The sequence below is a fragment of the Vipera berus genome, assembly GCF_964194415.1.
Source record: "Vipera berus genome assembly, chromosome: 2".
NCBI classification, from domain to species: Eukaryota; Metazoa; Chordata; class Lepidosauria; order Squamata; family Viperidae; genus Vipera; species Vipera berus.
In genome coordinates, this window is record NC_138203.1 from 130,342,295 (window position 1) to 130,361,661 (window position 19,367).

Genomic DNA, 19,367 nt, shown 5'->3' on the forward strand with positions numbered 1-19,367 from the left:
AAGGTTGCCTACCCCTGGCCTAGGCGCTTTGGATGGTGGAACCCCACAGTTGGCCAGATGGGGACAAGCCACTATGGGGTGTTCTCCAGAAACTGCCTGCTTCTGTCACAGGAATGACAGCAGCACAGCATGCATACAAAAGGGGAGTGGGTCACATCCTGACAGTGTGGAGCTACTGTATTTTTCTGCCCTCCCCCCCCCTCTTGTCTTCACCCGGTGGATGCTGCTGATTGCCACCCTGAGGCATGGCTGTCTGGGGAATTCTGGGAGTTGAAGTCCACAAATCATAAAAGGGCCCCCTAGGGTGGCAATCAGCAGCATCCACAGGGCGAAGACAGAAGCCTTCTTGCCAAGTGGCCCTGATGGCTCCAGGCCGGTCTCTCAATCGGTGTGCTGCTCTGGCAGGCCAGCTCCTGTGCATTATTCTGAGAGAGTCCTTGGGAGGGCTACAGTACACGATGAGATAACTTTGGCATCAGCCTGTAGAGATAGCTGTATAGGGAGGCCCCAGGGCCAGTTTGGACTGCGTTGCTCTGCGGATTCTCTCAAAGTAGGTGGAGGGGCAAGGGGACTTCCCTTGTAAGACACACAAGAAAAAAAAAAGTGTATTGTTTCCTTTGGCTGCCTTAGCAGCAGATCCCCTTGGGCCTCTACCAATTAAACATGCAAATCTCCTGTCTGAGTCTGATGAAGCAATTAGTCTCATCTTGAAGCTCCTCTGACAAGATTCCCTGGCACTTCTGGACCCAATCAGGGAAGGGGGTGGAAGTTGAGAAGTGTTTTATGTTGAGAAATTAATGAGGATCTGATCTGCTGAGTTCTGATCCTTCAGGCTACAGCCCAGTATATCTAAGGAAGATTAGTTCAAACGTAGGATGGAATGAACTCCTCCTGTACCTGGCAATGCTCAATTGTGCCATTTTGGCCCCTTGAAAAAATGTAAATAAGCTGATGAAGTTCAGTTTTCCTCTGATTGGAATGTAAGCAGATGAGCAGTTCCAAATTGATTTGTCTACTGTCTACCTGTCAAGGGACGCGGTGGCTCAGTGGGTTAGGACGCTGAACTTGTCGATCGGAAGGTCGGCAGTTTGGCGGGTCGAATCCCGAGTGCCGCGTAGCAGAGTGAGCGCCTGTTATTCGTCCCAGCTTCTGCCCACCTAGCAGTTCGAAAGCACGTAAAAATGCAAGTAGAAAAATAGGGACCACTACGGTGGGAAGGTAACAGCGTTCCGTGCGCCTTTGGCGTCTAGTCATGCCGGCCACATGACCACGGAGACGTCCTCGGACAAGCGCTGGCTCTTCGGCTATGAAACGGAGATGAGCACCGGCCCCTAGAGTTGGAAACGACTAGCACGCATGTGCGGGGGAACCTTTACCTTTACCTTTACCTACCTGTCAATCCAAGTCATGGGGTAGCTTCTAGACCAGGGGTGTCAAACTCAATTTCACTGAGGGCCGCATCAACATTGCGGTTGCCCTCAGGGGGCCGGGTGGGTGTGGCCAGGGTGGGCGTGGACTACTGGGTGGGCGTGGCTAGAGTGTGTATGGCCTACTGGGTGGGCATGGCCAACTCTACATCGTTCGCATCAAGGGCGCCTATGGGGGCCTGGGCTGGAGTGGGACAGATCTGAGGGTCTCTGGGCCAGGGCCAAGGCAGTGGGGGCCGTTCCCTCACTGTTTCCAGGATGGCTTCGTGGGCCGCATGAAACCACTTCGCGGGCGGGATCCAGCCCCTGGGCCTTGTGTTTGACATGTCTGTTCTAGACAGTCTTTCAAGAGATCATTTGGAAGTCTCACTCCATGTTTCTACAACAGGATTTTATGTATATATTGGCTAGCCTACCTTTCCATTTCCTTTTATCCAATATATTGCTCATCTTGGTTTTTTTTAATTTCCTACAAACAGCGTTGCTGACACAGGTGTTTGTTCCCACAGATGTGGCCATCGGAGTGCCATTTGGCGGCATGGCAAAACAAGGAATGGTCTATGTGTATAATGGCCAACAGAACGGGCTGCACCCCAAGCCGTCTCAAGTATTGCAAGGCTCCTGGTCACCTGGTCAAGTCCCAGACTACTATGGATTAGCTTTGCGTGGGGCCAAAGACCTGGATGGAAACGGTTACCCAGGTGAGGATGACCTGTGAAAAAGTGACAGAAGCACATCTGAACTTGGCAGAATGCTTATTTGGCAGGTCTGAGGATGCAGACATGATGCTTATCATCCAGCAAACTCTTACAACATTCAGTTCCAATGGAGCACTAGGTATATCTATCTGGGATAATTTAGCTGCTTTAACAAACCCATACTTCCATTGTAACTTGTAACAAGAAAAAAAAGTACAGTATGAAGTACTTCCGTTCACTGTTCGGTAACCATGTCTTCCTCTAACAAATTCCATTTCCCTTCTCATCTAGAGTTCTATTTTTTCCCCCTCCAGTTGTTGTATCGGTATGTTGGAATGAACATGGGAGATGTTAGTGGGGGGGGGCGAACGGCTGCATAGGGAACAGTCATGTAAGAGAGTCATAGATCACAGCTGCATAGGTTGGAGAAAGAGGATCAGGAGGGATAACCTCCCCAAGTTCTCAGACTGTAAAAGAGGTGGCAGGAGATTTCTATTTTCAGACTTTAAAGGTTGACGTTGGTCTTCCCAGGTATGCCAGACAGGAAACATCACCAAATAATTTAAATCTACTTTATTATAAGGCTACATTAACAATTTTTTGCAAATCTGACAAGTACAAATCTCCCGCCATCTCCTTTATAGTCTTTTTCTCCAACCGTTATATGGCTGTGGGCTATGCCTTCTTTTATCTGCCCATTCCCCATGCAGCATCTCTTCTCTCTCCCCCCCCCCAATTTCTCAAGGTCATTCCCATATATCGTTACAGTTGCTGAATATTTTGGAGTCATTGATCGTGTTTAGTCCCTTTGGATTACATAATTTGGGAGGTGTTTTTTTTCTGATGATTTCTTATACTTTTTAATATTTTCAGATGCCCTCACGCCTACTGATGGGAAGTGCCCTTTCGGCAGTCGTGCAGGAACATTGGAAATACATAATTATATTCTTGATAGGTCTTAAAACGGATGGCTGATTGAATGCCCTGATTTAGTTTGCCGCAGTTTAACTCTTTAGCAGGAGTGAGGCAGCAGCATCTCTTCTGATCTTTCAGAAGTTACAGAGAGGAAGAAGAAATGTCTTCAAAGGATCTTGTAAAATCCACTGCGCTTAGCTGATTCCATTCCAGATAGTCTCTTTCAAAGAACTTTTGTCAGCAATTTTCCAAAAGAAGTAGCAATAAACAAAAGTTACTGAAGTTAGCAATAAACAAAATGACTTAAGGCTTAAGCTGTCAAGAAATGATCGCTCTTACACGTTCACGAGATCTTCTAATCTTAAATTCATACACCCATTTGCTACATAAAGGATGCAAAGAGGACTCAGCTGGAATTTTGAGGCAGCCCTATCTCCTGAAAGTTAGTTGTAATTGCTTTGAGGCCGTTTCCACAAATTTTGAATGTGTCTGCAGACGATATTCCCTCCAGACCAGTGGTTCTCAACCTGTGGTCCACAGATCTCTGGGGGACCACAGTGTCATCACAGGGACCTGAAGAAATGTTAGGATTTAAATCTTGGCCTGTGGCCATGCTTCATGGCCATGAAAAGATATTTAAAGGGGGTCTGTGGAGAAGAAAAGAATGAGAACCACTGGTCCAGACTGATGCAGTCATGCTCCAATGATTGGGGAAGGGCCCTGAAGCAATTGCAGCAAGCTTTCAAAAAAAACCCACACACACGCAAATGCCTTGATGCTCCAAGCAATGCATTCAAATTCTCTGCAGGACTGTAATACAAAGGTCATTCATTCTCTGTGCTAAGCATGCTGTTGTTTCAGCTTTATCTCAAAATAATCATCTCGCTAGCCCAGTAATGACATTTCGATGTGAAAGGCCACCAGGATTCCACTCAGCGTGCACCGTATGATTTTTTTTCCCCCTCCCTAACCAATGAGAAATTACTAGGTTTCACGGTATGCTGTCTAGGCAAAGCAAGGTGTGCTTTTTCTCCTTCGCTTTAAAAATAGCTTGCTGAAGTTGTGTCCTGATTCGCAGTCACTATTTTCTGCCAAGTGCTCAGCAGACCGTCTCTTTCTTTGTCCTGCAGATCTAATTGTGGGGGCCTTCGGAGTGGATAGAGCCATGGTTTACAGGTAGGTAAAGTGTCTGGAGACAGTGAAGGCCAGTCTTCCCTAGCCCTGTGCTGCCTGAAGGATATAGGAGTTGAAATGCAATATATGTAATACATAGTAAATTGAAGACACTGATAAAGCAAATTTCCCCTGGAAAAAGTGATGAGATTATGATTCCATTGCCCCCCCCCAACTCTCTCCCCGTCCCTGTCTCTGTCTCTCTCATTGCTTATTGTTTGTTTGAACACTCTGACATATCCTATTACTTGGCTGTAACCCCCATCTTCTGGAACTGCCAAGACAAGTCATGAATTAGGGTGTCTCGTAAATCACTGAAAATCTCCTCCTCCTCCTCCATGTATACCAATCTGCTCTTGAACTCCGACCCTAACCAAGGGGCTGCCGCCATCTTGGATAGCTGCCTCCAAGGCGTTTGTCGGCAGAGATTTCTGCTGACTTCCCTCAGCCAATGTGACTGCCTTGCCAAGCTTGATAATAACTAAGTAAACCATCCGTTTCCTAAGTCTTTCATTTCTCATTCCAAATAGAAAATTGCTTCCATTCTCTCCCTTTTTCTTATGCTTCCTACCACAGAGGACGCCCCATCGTTCATGCCAGTGCCACTCTCAGCATCTTCCCTACTATGTTTAATCCTGAGGAACGGGCATGCACCCTGGAGGGAACTGGCACCCCTGTGGCATGGTGAGTGGTCCTGGGAGTTACCTTTTCCCCTTGTCCCTTTGTAGCTCTCTGTTGCTAGAGCTCTTATATCAGTTCAGGAGCGTTTTTCCCTCTATTCTCAGTAGTTACGGTAATTGAGGGCTTGTGTTTGTAGACTATATATGTGAACTGGTTCATTTTTATACCACGTAGAGCATATATAAGAAATACGGTTCGGCTTATTTGTACCAATCTAAAAGAAGGCTGGATGCGGTGGCTCAGTGGGTTAGGATGCTGAGCTCGTCGATCAGATGGTCAGCGGTTTGGCGGGTCGAATCCCGAGTGCCGCGTAACAGAGTGAGCACCTGTTACTCGTCCCAGCTTCTGCCAACCTAGCAGTTCGAAAGCACGTGAAAATGCAAGTAGAAAAATAGGGACCACCATGTTGGGAAGGTAACAGCGTTCTGTGCGCCTTTGGCGTCTAGTCATGCCGGCCACATGACCACGGAGATGTCCTCGGACAAGCGCTGGCTCTTCGGCTTTGAAACGGAGATGAGCACCGGCCCCTAGAGTTGGAAACGACTAGCACGCATGTGCGGGGGAACCTTTACCTTTACCTTTAAAAGAAGGCTATGTGCCCATTTTAAGTACAGGTAGTCCTCGACTTAACAATTCACTTAGTGACTGTTCAATGTTACAACGGCACTGAAAAAAGTGACTTATGACCAGTTTTCACACTTAACAACCGCTGTAGCATCCCCGCAGTCGTGTGATCAAAATTTAGACACTTGGCAATTGACTCATATTTATGAGGGCTGCTGTGCCCTGAGGTCACGTGATCCCCTTTTGCAAACTCCTGACACGCAAAGTCAACAGGGAAGCCAGTTTCGCTTAACAACAGTTTGACTGCTTTAACAACTACAGCGGTCCACTTAACAACTGTAGCAAGAAAAGTCGTAAAATGGGGCGAAACTCACTGAATAAATGTTTCACTTAGCGATGGAAATTTTGGGCACCATTGTGGTCATAAGTCCAGGACTTACCTGTACACCGTGGGCTGATCTGTATGTCAGTGGATAAAATGGTGAGAACAGAAAGAGGTACAAGAGGTTGTGACAGCTGTCATTACCAACTGTAGCTACATTTACCTGTAGGCTCCTGACTATATAAGGTCTTATCTAGGCATTCTTGCAGGAATTGATTCTGTAGTTTGGCCTTCCCACCCTGACCCTCTGTAGATGTTGGGGAAGACAGTTTATAGAATCCAGAGCCTCAAATTCCAGCTAAGAATTCTGGGAGTCCTGACCATCTCAGGGACATACAATTAGGACCCCTGTCATAGTTACCTTGCCTCTCTCCAGTCAGTCACTCTGTTCAAAGCTACCTAAAAGTAGGAGCCATTTGGAATGAATCATCTAAAGGTGGAAGGATGTATTCCAGAAGAGGCTAGACAGCTGTGTGCCTGGGATGTGTTAATTTGGATTCTTGCACATAGTTGGGGTGTGTGTGTGTGTGATGGCTTTAGCATCCCCTTCCATGACTCCATGATTCTAAAAGAGGAGTAAGCAAGTGGTTGTTTACTGTGATATTTTATGGCAACAGTGGAATAAGTTATCGCAGGACATTTTCAATCCCGTCACTTTCTGCTGAAATAACATGGAAACCAGCCAGGTGTCTTTTAGATTTGATCTAACTAAATAATGCTAGTTTTCAGTCTGTGACAGAGATAGTGAGGGAATTTATTTACAGACAAGAGTTTTTCCAAATGCTCAGCTCCATGGGGTCATCCTGACTGCTTGTTAAACATGTTCTTGAATTGGGCGATTGTCCAGTTCATGACCCGGCTGGGACCACATGGCTGGAAGGAGAAGCTGAGTCAGCCAGATAGGGTCCCACCCACCCCTGTTTATTCCCATCAGGTGTGATGACTTCATTTTTCTCCACTGTTACAACCAATAAAGGTCCCCTAGAATAACCCTCTTTCTATCCTTTCTTCTTGGGCGGAGTTGGGTTTCCATTTGGGTTGCAATATTGGACCATCTACTCCTCCAGGCACACATCAAGTTTACTTTTTGTTGTGACAAAATACTTTTCACTAATGGATGTAATGGACTATTCTTTTGAAATAGGCCCATATTTTCCAGCCTGAACATTTTGTATTTTTTTTATCCCATTTATATCCCGCCCTTCTCCGAAGACTCAGGGTGGCTTACAATCTAAGAAGCACAAATCAATGTGCTTAGCAATAGCCTTCATTCTATGTATATGCCTGCTTATTAGGGCTTTTGGGGGGGCAGCATTTTTACAAAGTCAGCTTATTGCCCCCAACAATCTGGGTCCTCATTTTACCTACCTCGGAAGGATGGAAGGCTGAGTCAACCTTGAGCCTGGTGGGACTCGAACCTGCACTAATTGCAGGCAGCTGGTATTACTTAAGGAGGCATTAGCCCACTGCTCCACCAAGGCACACATGCCTAGCTCTCTTGTTATCAGCGCGCATTGTCTCTCACAGATTTCTTACATTGGTTCATTGCTTCTTCTTCTTCTTTTTCCCATGTGTCAACAGCATCAACTTGAGCTTCTGTCTGAATGCATCTGGGAAGCATGTTCCTGATTCCATTGGTGAGTAACCGCAGGGCACAAAGGGGGAAAGGATCTTGCAGCTGTTGGGCCAATCTAGTTGTCTTCACATGTCCATATCATTGTCAATGCTGGAAGAAGACAGCTGTTTCAGGATCCATCAGAATGACTACTCATACTGTAGATCCAGGAGTTGGTTCAAGCTCAGTGGAGATCAAGATAAAGTCACTTTGCTAGGTGTGCTTAGGCTCTACAATCAGAAGCTGACAATGAGATCATGAAGTTGTTATGGAGCGTAAAAAGACAGCCAATGCGCTAGCAGTCCAGTAATCAGAAAATGATCAAATAGTAGACAGGTCTGGATAAAGCTAGAATAATCAAGGAAGAAACAAGGTGTTTTGCCTTTGCTGATGAGGAATGTTGTGAATTTTAGTTCAGCATTATAGAAAGAGCTAAAATCCCCCCAACCTCTGGGGTTGATCTGGAAACATTTGCAACTGTTTTCAAGTCAGCTGGGGTGAGATGAAGATCCTGGAAGTGGAGGGGGGACCCCACTTCAGAATATTTTCATTCAGTAGAGAACTCTCCCACCAATCCTAATTTATCCCCGGAAAAGAATGAAAATAAAGAAATAGTCTCTGCCAAACCAGGATTGTGGAGTGCAGAACAGGAGCTACCAGAATGAAGAATAATTCTGCGATGCATCCCCAAAGAAACTGGAAGGTTTTTACTTACCAGAAGAATATCCAGCAATATCTGATGGGGTTTAGAGTTTTGTATGTTTTTGAAGAGATCTTAAAATCACCAAAGGAAGAGGTGGTTTCCTTTATTTTCTTTCCTCACATCATCCAAACGATCGTGTGAGTATCAAGCTAATAATAAGGATTTTTAAACCTCGTTTTTTACAAGAATCCCTAATTACTGGGTTTGGGGTTATATTTTAATAATGTGCAGTAACATTAGAACATGGAACGTAGAATGAGAGAGTTGGAAGTGGCTTTGGAGGTCTTCTAGTACAAATCCCTGCTCGAGCAGGAGATGATATACCATTTCAGACAAATGGCTGTCCAATCCCTTGTTGAAAACCTTCAGGGATGAAGTACACGCACTTGGAGGCAAGCCTTTTCACTGATTAATTAATCTCACTGTCAGGAAATTTCTCCTTGATTCGAGGTTAGCTCTCTCTTTAATAAACTTCACCCGTTACTCCTTGTCCTGCCCTCAGACACAATAAAGACCGACTCCTTCTTCTCTGCAACAGCCCTTCAAGTCTTGGAAGGCTTCTATCATATCACCCCTAGTCCTTCTCTTCATTAGACAGGCCTGCTTCCCGCAATCATTCATCGTCTGGTTTAGCTTCCAAACCCCTTATCATTTTTCTTGCTCTTCTCTGTGCTCTGTTCCAAGCGTGGTCTTACCGGCACCTATAAAGCACATTTTTTTTAGATGTTTTCTTTTCCAGATGAAGGTTCTGCAGCTAAACACTGTGAAGCACCTTGGATGCCTGTATGCTTAATGGCTCAACTGGTGCATGGGAAAGTTGCATTGTTTTCAAAAGACGTTTTTGATCTGGCGTCAGCTCGAGATGGTTCATAATCCAGAGGGACTTGCAGAAGCCAATCCTTCTGCAATCCCTTTTGTACGATAGGCCACCAAACCTTTATGTAACAGGGCTGGGCAGACATCAGGCTTGTGGGGTTTTTTTTTTCTTTCTGGTACACCCTTGAGCTTCATCGACTACAGTCGAGCGTGGAAGACAATATCTCACTTGGTTCTGCTTTCTCCCTTATTGGGCAGGATTCACTGTGGAGCTGCATCTCGACCACCTCAAGCACAAAGGAGCAATAAAGCGGGCCCTCTTCCTGAGTTCCCAGCAATCCCACCTCATTCAGAGCCTCCAGGTCCGCAATGGAGCCAGTTCAGAGTGCCGTGAGATGAAGATTTACCTGAAGGTGAGTTGAGTCAACCTCTGTGAATCCTGCCTTTCCCTCTTCTTGTAAATTGCCTTCTCCAGAATGAGAAACGTCCCGTGACCGCTCTGTTGATGCTCATTTTTGCCTCGCTGTCCCAAATAGTACTATGCGTTGTGATGGATGGGAAGCACTTAGAAAATGACTCTTGCTTTGTGCCCCAGTGAGACAGTGGATTTGCTTCAGGAGGGGGCCTTCAACAGATCTTTGGACCTTGCCCACTAGTGGAGCTCCTAGGAGAAAACCCTGACTTGTAGAGCTGTGCACCTAGGTCAGGGGTAGGCAACCTTGGCTCTTTTATGACTCGTGGACTTCAACTCCCAGAATTCCTGAGCCAGCCATGGCTCAGCTTGGAAACCTCCCCCTTTTCCCTCAGCTTGGCTGGCTCAGGAATTCTGGGAGTTGAAGTCCACGAGTCATAAAAGAGCCAAGGTTGCCTACCCCTGACCTAGGTCATTCAATCTCTGTTAAGAGTGACCTGTATTTAAAGACCCATATAGGAAAGAACATCAAATTAAGCCTGGGAAGGCTTCGGTTCCATCTCGGTCCCCAGCCGCCTTATCCCGCCTCACCCAAACTGCCTCCATTAGGATAAAATTTGAGGCCACAGATGGAAAATCCTGTGTAGAACAACCACGAGCACCTTTTGAGAGAAACAGTGGAATAAAGACGCAACCATTTCTGTTTATCACAGATGTTCTGAGATAATTTGTGGATATTTTGAAAGAGAGGCCACAAGAAGAGCCTCAAGGACTTGCAATTTTCAACTACAGAACAGTAATTGAGGGCTAGGAGGGTAGGAATATCGTAACTACAATGCAGCCGGGATGTTGTTGGTTCTAAAGCTCTGGTTTGCAGAGGAGCCAAAAGAGAACAAACAAGCCCGTGTTACAGCATGCATTTCTTCTTCTTCGTGGCTTATTCCCCACCTTGCTCAAGGTCTTCCTCTGTCTCTCCAGAACGAGTCAGAATTCCGGGACAAGCTCTCCCCCATCCACCTGTCCCTGAATTTCTCGTTGGATCCGGAGGCACCACCCGATGCACATGGCCTACAGCCCATCCTTAACTACCACACACGCCACCACATTGAACAGAAGGTATGACCCCACGTGGCCTTTGAAGGTGTCAAAGAAGGCTGTGCCTGGCAGAGTAATGGAATCTGTGAGTGTGGCTTGCCAATGAACGGGATACCAGTGACTTACAAGGAACTTCTCTTGTTCCTGGTAAAACTTTAGGCATCTGCCAGGGGAAGAAAGACTATGTGGGGGGGGTCAATAAGTAAATGAAACAAATTCTGTGGTTCCTTTTCCCCCCATCCAGCTTAAGTTATGAATGGACATTTTTCAGTACCGAAAGAGCTTGAGTGGGGAGTGGGGGTTGTTCCTGTTTTCTCTAATGCTGGAGAGGCCATTGTGGTATAGAGTGGGATGCCCTGGAAGTTATACACCAATTTATGAAAAGGAAATAATATTTTATGATGGATGGGCCACTGGTTTCGTCTGCTTTTGCGCCTTCCTCATAATGTGTAATTCAGTTGGCTTATTCTTGTAACCAGAGACCGTAATCTGAGGACAAACTGTGCAAGTGCTTGGTGTATTTTGGGCATGATTTTGGAGGATGGAGCAGCTGCTTGAATGGACTAGAGATGAACAAGCCAGTTTTCAGTCCCTATATGTTTTTCCCATGGTGTTAACACTCTGGGATTCTTAGAATAGTTCACGAAACAAAGACATCATTCAGTATAGTGCTTTTCACACATGTCAACATGCAGCGTTTCATCTGACTCATAGCTGGAATTCTTTCCCAGGCCCAAATTCAGCTGGACTGTGGAGAGGACAATGTCTGTGTCCCTGACCTGCAACTTGATGTCTTTGGGTAAGTCTCTGCCGTGTCATTTCCGGCCGGGCCACAAGCAAGGATGAAGGTGGACAACGGCATACTACTTGTATTCCCTTGATATCAAGAAATCCAAATAGACTCCTCTTTCCTAAATCCAATATATTTTGCATCCTCATGCATTTTGAGCACAGGTCTGACTTTGAAGGAGTCAAGCAGTGGAAATGGTCCATGTCCCACTCAGTAATGTTGATTTCCAATACCTGCTCATTTGCAAGTCAACTCTAGCTTTTGAGTAGGAGTCTGTTTAACATCTTCCAGAATACCTCTGGAATGATCAAAACAGTATTGGAAATCACTTCGGGTAACCCCACAACAGCCCATCTTAAGCTTGAAATGCAACTTGCATGCACAACTTAATGTGCTTTTAGTACTGGGGACCTGTGGCTCAGTATTGTCCCTTTCTTAAACACTGACGATTCGGTATCCCTTCCTGCCATGATATGAAAAGGCAGGCATGCAAGATTTCCATCCGGAAAATTTTAGCCTCGCCATTCCTTCTGTGTGCCATCATTTTTACTCTTTTGTTATCAGCTGATCCATTTGTGGGCTCTTTTAAACGTTTCGCATCTTTTGTGGCTCGTAACACGAACAGACATACACATTAACATTTACACACCTTGAGGGATCGAATCACTTTTTTTTTACACTGTCCCTAGCATATTGTTGTTACCAGTGCTTTTTTTGTAAAAGAAAAAGGTGCCGGAACTCACACATGTCATACAACCCGCCTTGCCTACCCTACAAGGTTCCATCCAAAAAAGGTGCCGGAACTCCGTTCTGAGCGTTCTATGAGAAAAAAGCCCTGGTTGTTACCAACACAAATAAATATGAAATGAGTGTGCTCTGTGAATCAATTGTATGAAAAAGAAAAACGTTAAATCTTTGTTCAGGGAAGGCTACGTGCCCAACAGAAACTTTCTATCTGAATGTCTACACTAGTCAAAAGAGGAAATATGCAGTTGCAGAATACAGGCTCCGCATGCCAAAAAGTCTCATTTTAATGCTTGGCTAAGAAAGAAATGTCAGAAAGCCTTTGCTGATCAACGTGGACAACAACGAGCTAAATCATAGCTGTGCTATCTGACCCCCTTCTTGAGTGCAGCCCTAGAGTTATCTAAAAACAATTATTGTGTTAGAATTTTAGTATTAGCAAGAGTCAATGCATTAATTGTATTTAATTTTAATGAAATGTACTGGGAAAGGAAAGGAAATTGCTCTGCTTCTAGTCCAGCCACAGCCGGCAGGGACCAGATTGTGAACATTCGTGTAGGGAGTTGACAAGAGAAATACACTTTAGCACATTCTAAATGCCAGTATAGCTCTGTTTGCAATAGGTTGCTGATAAAAATGGAGACTTCCAATGCTTGTTGTGGTCTTTTCCCATCGGGTTTTATGCCGTGTAATAACTGTTACTACGCTGAGCTTGTCAATCAGATGGTCGGCAGTTTAGCAGGTCAAATCCCGAGTGCCACATAACAGAGTGAGCCCCTGTTACTCGTCCCAGCTTCTGCTAACCTAGCAGTTCGAAAGCACGTAAAAATGCAAGTAGAAAAATAGGGACCACTCCGGTGGGAAGGTAACAGCGTTCCGTGCGCCTTTGGCGTCTAGTCATGCCGGCCACATGACCAGGAGACATCCTCGGACAAGCGCTGGCTCTTCGGCTTTGAAACGGAGATGAGCACCGGCCCCTAGAGTCGGAAACGACTAGCACGCAGGTGCGGGGGAACCTTTACCTTTACCTTTTACAGAACAAAAGTGCAATCCTTTTTCTGCACTGCAGGATCTTTATCTGACATGGACACCGAGCAGAGTGGTTTGATTAACAGGAGTAAAACCTAGGAAAGAGCCAAGGTTATATGTTCTTGAAAAGAACTAAAATTTTCATATGTTACACTGGGGGCAGCGGCAGGGGGAGGATACTTTAAACAAGCCAGGGCTTGTTGGCTCCTTGGTTATATACAACAACTGCCTACCAAGGTTGTGGAGAACGGTCTGAAGTTCAGACCGATTTAAACTGTAGGCCTGGAAATTTAGATGACTAAATGAAAGAGACATAGAAGGGCGACTTTCTCTGAACTCTCTGGATGGTGCCTGAATAATCAGCTTTGCAGCCTTCGATCTGTGCTCTCGTAGTTTTTGGATTTCATTGTGTTTCGAGGCATGCTCTCATTCATTTTGGATTCCACCCGTTGCAGGGACCATACGGTCGCCTATCTGGGAGACAAGAATACGGTGAACCTTTCATTCCGTGCGGTGAATCGTGGAGAAGGTGGTGCTTATGAAGCTGAACTCCATGTGACAATCCCACCCGAGGCAGACTATACAGGCGTTCAACGCAACTATGGGGTAGGTGCTCCGTAACAAACCTTCTCCCTCAAAATTCGATGACGTCATATCCATTAGTTGTAAAAATAGAGCATGAGTAGAGTATGGGGACTGGTCTCCAAAGTTAGAAGCCCTGGGACACATCTTCTCTTCTCTGGGCAAAGTGTAAAAGGTTGTGAATTGTGGGGGTAGATTGTGAATTCCAGCATGTCAATATTTCTGATTTCTAAAGGAGCAAAAATAAAACGGGGGGGGGGGGGTTGGCATTTCAAAAAAAGAACACATTCAATTAATTCTGGGAAGCTTATGCCATAATAAATATGCTAGCCAAAAGTACCAAATGACTCATTTTAAAAAAAAAGCCTTCATAAAGTGACATTATCTGAGTTGCCAATCAGTGCAGTTCTCAACTTTCAGCCACAACTGAAGCCAGAATTTCTGTTGCTAAGTGAGAGAGTTGGAAGTGAATTTTGCCCCGTTTTACAACCTTTCTTGCCACGGTTGTTGGGACACGGCAAACGGTCATAAATATGAACCAGTTGCCAAGCATCCAAATTTTGAACAAGTGACCATGGGGATGCTCCAATGGTCATAAGTGCGAAAAACGGTCGTAAGTCACTTTTTTCAGTGATGTTGTAACTTCGAATAGACACTAAATGATTTGTTGTTAAGTCAAGGGCTACCTGTATTGAGCAGATGTTCATGCTCCTCGCCCGCCATCCCAGAAGATCCTGGGAATGACAAGAATGAAAAGGCTACAGCAGTTACCCTGTTCTTCTGGTGTTTTTTTTTAATAAAAAATAAATAAATGCATTTTTGGCTGGCATTTTTGATCAAAGCCTCCCCTTTTTTAAAAAAAAACACAACCTTTTAAAATTGAAGCATCAACAAAATGGAGTGCATATGGATGGTAAACACCATCTTAGGAAATCCTTTTTAGGGATGAAATTGTTGCAAAAACGTAGAAACCTAATGGTTAAGTAAATAAAAACATTCTCCTCTTTCATGTAGCACAGGGGTGTCAAACTCAATTTCATTGAGGGCCGCATCAGCATTGCAGTTGCCCTCAGGGGGCCGGGTGGGTATGGCCAGGGTGGGTGTGGCCTACTGGGTGGGCGTGGCTAGAGTGTGTGTGGCCTACTGGGTGGGTGTGGCCAGCTCTACATCATTCGCATCAAGGGTGCCTATGGGGGCCTGGGCAGGAGCGGGACAGATCTGAGGGTCTCTGGCAGAAGGAGGGTCTCTGGGCCAGGGCCAAGGCAGTGGGGGCCGTTCCCTCACTGTTTCCAGGATGGCTTCGTGGGCCACATGAAACCACTTCGCGGGCCGGATCCGGCCCCCAGGCCTTGTGTTTGACATGTCTGATGTAGCAGAAGGGAAGTGCTTTCGCTAAGCCGAGGGCTACATATACGTGATTATAAATATTTCAACAGAACCGTTTTATACTCACGTACAGACTATAGCAGATGAAATGGATTGATGCTCACCTGAAAAGCTTGTTAAGGTTTCTATCCTAGCAGTGGGAATTCTCACAAGCAGGACAAGAGAATGGTAGCAGCTCAGGCCTCTTTGCTCTTTAGCCAACGGTATCCCAAGCTTATTACCTTTAACTTGGATGACAACGTGCGGCTAGTATCCTCCACGGCTTTGTCTAAATGCACTTTGCCTTTGCCTTTCCTGTAGAACATTTCCAGCCAGAGCTGCCGCTACGACACCGTGAATGACACAAACATGGTTATCTGTGACCTTGGCAATCCAATGAAAGCAGGTGTCAGCGTGAGTGTTGGTGCTGTGTACTAAGGCGGTGATCCCCAAACCCTTTTTCGCACCAGGGACCAGTTTTGCGGAAGACAGTTTTTCCACAGACTGGCAGGAGGAGGAGGAGGAGGAGGAGGAGGAGCACATAACCTAGATCCCTCACATGAGCAGTTTATAGTAGGGTTCGCCCTCCTATAAGAATACAATGCCTGATGATCTGAGATGGGAGCTGAGATGGTGATGCTAGCGCTGGGTAGTGGCTGCAAATACAGATGAGCCTTCGTTCGCTTGCCCACCATTCACCTCCAGCTGTGCGGCCCAGTCCCTAACATGCCATGGACCGGTAGTATTCCATGGCCCAGGGGTTGCGGACCCCTGTATTAAGGTCTTGGCTTCGGTCAATCAACATGCAACTATTAACAGCCAAAACAGCCCACTTTGTTACATAGCTGGGTAATGAAACAACTGCAAGGAAACAACCAAGATCATAGTAAACCAAGAACCCAACCTGCACAATCCCTGATAGAAGAGATCTGAATAAAGAACTTGATTCTAATGCCTCCTTTTTTTTTCCTTATCCTTCTTAGCTCTGGGGAGGCTTGCGTTTTACTGTGCCCCGCGTCACCGATGCTAAACCATCCATCCAGTTTGATTTCCAGATTCACAGGTAAAAACGCCCTAGATAATCTGCCAGTGCCTCACCACCACCCCCTTCACTCCCTTCACCTTGAGCTCAGCTCCGGCTGTCCTAGATATCCTGGGCTCTTTTCTTTCCTGCACCCTTCACTAGTTCCACATAGCCATGTCTCTTTTTCGCAGCAAGAACGCCAACAATTCTCACAGCGAAGTGGAATCATTTGTCTTGCGCGTCGAGGCTTTCTTTCGCCTTTCGTCCCATGGGTAAGTATCACACACACCAGGAGTAATTATTTTTAATTATTAAAAGAATGTCCGAGGCCTGTTGTTGCCTGCAAGGCATGCAAATACTGCAAGTTAATCATAAATGGGTGAGGCCAAATCACACCTTATTTAATAGCAAAGGACAGGTGCCATGCGTTTTGGCAAACCATTTGAGCCCTGAAGGTTGTATCAGGTGCCAGGCCAGGAACCCACCTGCCATTTCATCCCCTCATAAGGTGATCCTCCTCCCTCCCTCCTGACAATTTTCAATAAGCACCTTCCTACTTCCCTCACACCAAGAATGGTCCTGTTTTCTTACTGTGCGCTTTGCCCCATGCGTAGGTGGGGGATGATCAGTTAAACAGTGGGGGGAAAAATAAAGAAAAAATATAGCCAAAATAGCACAAAAGAGAAACTCTAACAAAAAGTTGGGATTATTGATTCAATAATTAAAAGGAGTTTAATGAAGTTGGTCTAATTTTCTCCCAATCAATTTACAGTTTTCCATTCATTAGCAAGGGCAATATTGCATATATTGGTGCGTACAGTATTAAGAGAAGTTACACTGTTTTCTTAGAAAGTTCGCCTGACAAGAAATGGTGTCTTTTGGATCTTCGCTACATTTGTCAAAGATCTTGTCTATTTCCCCTTAAATGAAGACCAGGTTTGCTTTTAGAAGATAACTCTCTAACCACTCACTGCTGAATTTATTGCTTAGATTCAAACATATGCATATTTGACTCTGCTTCGTGCAACCAAGTATTCCACATTTGTTTTAGATAGATCAGTGTTGATATCCAAGACAGGACATGAAGTTTAGTTGACTGTGGGCAACTGGTAAATCAGAAGGAAAGACAAAAGAACTTGCATTGTTTTAAAGTGCTATAGATTAAGAACCAGTCAACTTGACAGTCCTCTTAGCCAAGGATGCGTGGCCGTCCCATCAATTTTCGCTGTGCTGATTGTATGAATTCAGTCTGGAACTTGTGCCCACTTTCTTATTTGACACCAGTGGGATGCTAGCTGCTTCGACGTTTTCTTATGGAAACATAAGTATCTCTGGAAATGCTCTCCAATGTGGTAGCAGCTGATATTTACCCCAAGGGAACTGTTTTTTTTTCTTCTGAAACCTTTCATGCAAGTCATCCAGGGTTATCTCCTTCAGGAAAGATAAACCACTAATTGAACGAGACATTTTACCTAAAGCTCAGCTAGCTTATATTCAAGGAATACGGACCTGGAGAAACAACGTAATTTTCCACGTGATTCTATGTCCCATTTTGGAGTGCACGAATCAGCTTTTAATTCAAGTACTTTGAGAAAAACAGTCCATTTGATTGCCCTGATTATTTATTTATTTATTTTATTATATTTATATATCGCCCTTTCCCGAAGGACTCAGGACGGTTTACAGGGTGATTAAAACGAAAAATACAAAAGTTAAAAACAATTTTAAAAAAATATATCAATCCCTGAACAAATAAAAATCCCAGTTAAAATTAAAATTAAAATTCTCAGCCTGCGCCAGAGAGCTCGAAGAGCCAGGTCGTCAGGTCCCAGCGGAATGAACGGAGGTCGGGGGCAGTCCTAAGCTCCACTGGCAGCTGGTTCCAAAGGGCAGGCGCACCCACTGAGAAGGCCCTACCCCTGGGTGTTATCTGCCGGCAATCTCTTACCGGCGGTACCCTGAGAAGACCGTCCCTGTGGGAGCGCACTGGACAAAGGGAGCTTGATGCCGGCAGCAGGTGTTCCCTCAGATATCCCGGACCCAAGCCATTAGGGCTTTATAGGTCATCACCAGCACCTTGAATCTCACCCGGAGGGCAACCGGGAGCCAATGCAGCTCGCAGAGTAGAGGTGTTACATGGGAGTATCGGGAAACCCCCATCACAACTCGCGCGGCCGCATTCTGCACCAGCTGAAGCCTCCGAGTGGTCCTCAAGGGCAGCCCCATGTAGAGAGCGTTGCAGTAGTCTAAATGGGAGGTCACGAGCATCTCGGTCCAGATAGGGTCGCAACTGGTGCACCAGGCGAACCTGGGCAAAAGCCCCCCTGGTCACGGCTCCTATATGGTCTTCAAAATTGAGCTGTGAATCCAGGAGGACGCCCAAGTTGCGAGCCCTATCAACGGGGGGGGGGGGGGGGTAACACCAAATGTTACCAAATGTTATAACACCAAATTAGCCAAATGTTCCTGATTAGCTGGCGTTCTCTTGAACAAAAAAAACCTGTAGGGTCTGTTATTTCAGTCACAAGTCAAAACTTGAAACCATTGGTCAAAAGTTTAGAAAAGCTTTCTTTTTCCAGGAGTCCTCATGAATCCAATAGTACAACTTCTATATCCCCCAGTTCTGTAAGCAAATGCCTGTTTCTTAATTAGCAATTGCACCACCTCTAGGCAGGCTAGTAGCTTTTGCAGAAGTAGCTTAGAACAACATCTCCTCTAATTATAGCAATTTCAATGAGTGCTGCTTAGTCATGGAAGACATGTGCACGATCATATTTCAAGAAACGGATAAACCAGGAATGAGGAAGCTATAGCCTATAGCCCTGAGGAATCTATTTCTCATTTATTTATTTATTTTGTTTATTTATTAGACTTGTTTGCCACCCGTCTCGCCTATAGGCAACTCTGGGATTTTAGGAAGATCCTGCCTCCTTTCTAAACCCTGCCTCTGACAAATCAAGACTATTGCACGCGTCTTTCTACTCTTCTCACCAAAAAAGATTTTTCCCCCACAGGCTTCAAGTGGGGAGATCTTCTGGCAGTTGATCTCCAAGACCTGCTGCTAAACCTCCCCAACATTTGCTGCTTAAAACGGCAAGGATTAAATTTTTGAGGTTCTTCTTCATTTATCTCCACAACTAATTGCTCACCTTCCCTCTTTACCTAGGTTTCCTAGACATTTTCTTTTAAAATTATAAAGCTGTTTTGAATGAATGCCTCCTAAGTTACCAAGTGGTAGAACATTAATGAAAAAATACCATTTCAGTGGGTTATAATCTGAAGTAGTTTGAGCGTATGCAAACTTGTTCTATTCTTGATTGAAGGATGGTTGATTCCACAGACAAGGTGGAAG

The 19,367-nt window shown here is 45.3% G+C and overlaps 1 protein-coding gene across 2 annotated transcripts in view; it reads left to right on the forward strand.

The window, feature by feature from the left end:
• The window catches only part of ITGA5 (integrin subunit alpha 5), an 86,663-nt gene that overhangs the window by 57,692 nt on the left and 9,604 nt on the right, over positions 1-19,367 (forward strand). For both annotated transcript variants that reach the window (XM_081319468.1, XM_081319469.1), the window contains exons 13-23: positions 1,937-2,128; positions 4,171-4,216; positions 4,790-4,897; positions 7,422-7,477; positions 9,233-9,387; positions 10,365-10,502; positions 11,213-11,280; positions 13,500-13,650; positions 15,313-15,405; positions 15,975-16,054; positions 16,207-16,287. In XM_081319468.1, coding sequence (XP_081175594.1) covers positions 1,937-2,128; positions 4,171-4,216; positions 4,790-4,897; positions 7,422-7,477; positions 9,233-9,387; positions 10,365-10,502; positions 11,213-11,280; positions 13,500-13,650; positions 15,313-15,405; positions 15,975-16,054; positions 16,207-16,287 — 1,168 coding nt within the window. The remainder of the gene's footprint in view (positions 1-1,936; positions 2,129-4,170; positions 4,217-4,789; positions 4,898-7,421; positions 7,478-9,232; positions 9,388-10,364; positions 10,503-11,212; positions 11,281-13,499; positions 13,651-15,312; positions 15,406-15,974; positions 16,055-16,206; positions 16,288-19,367) is intronic.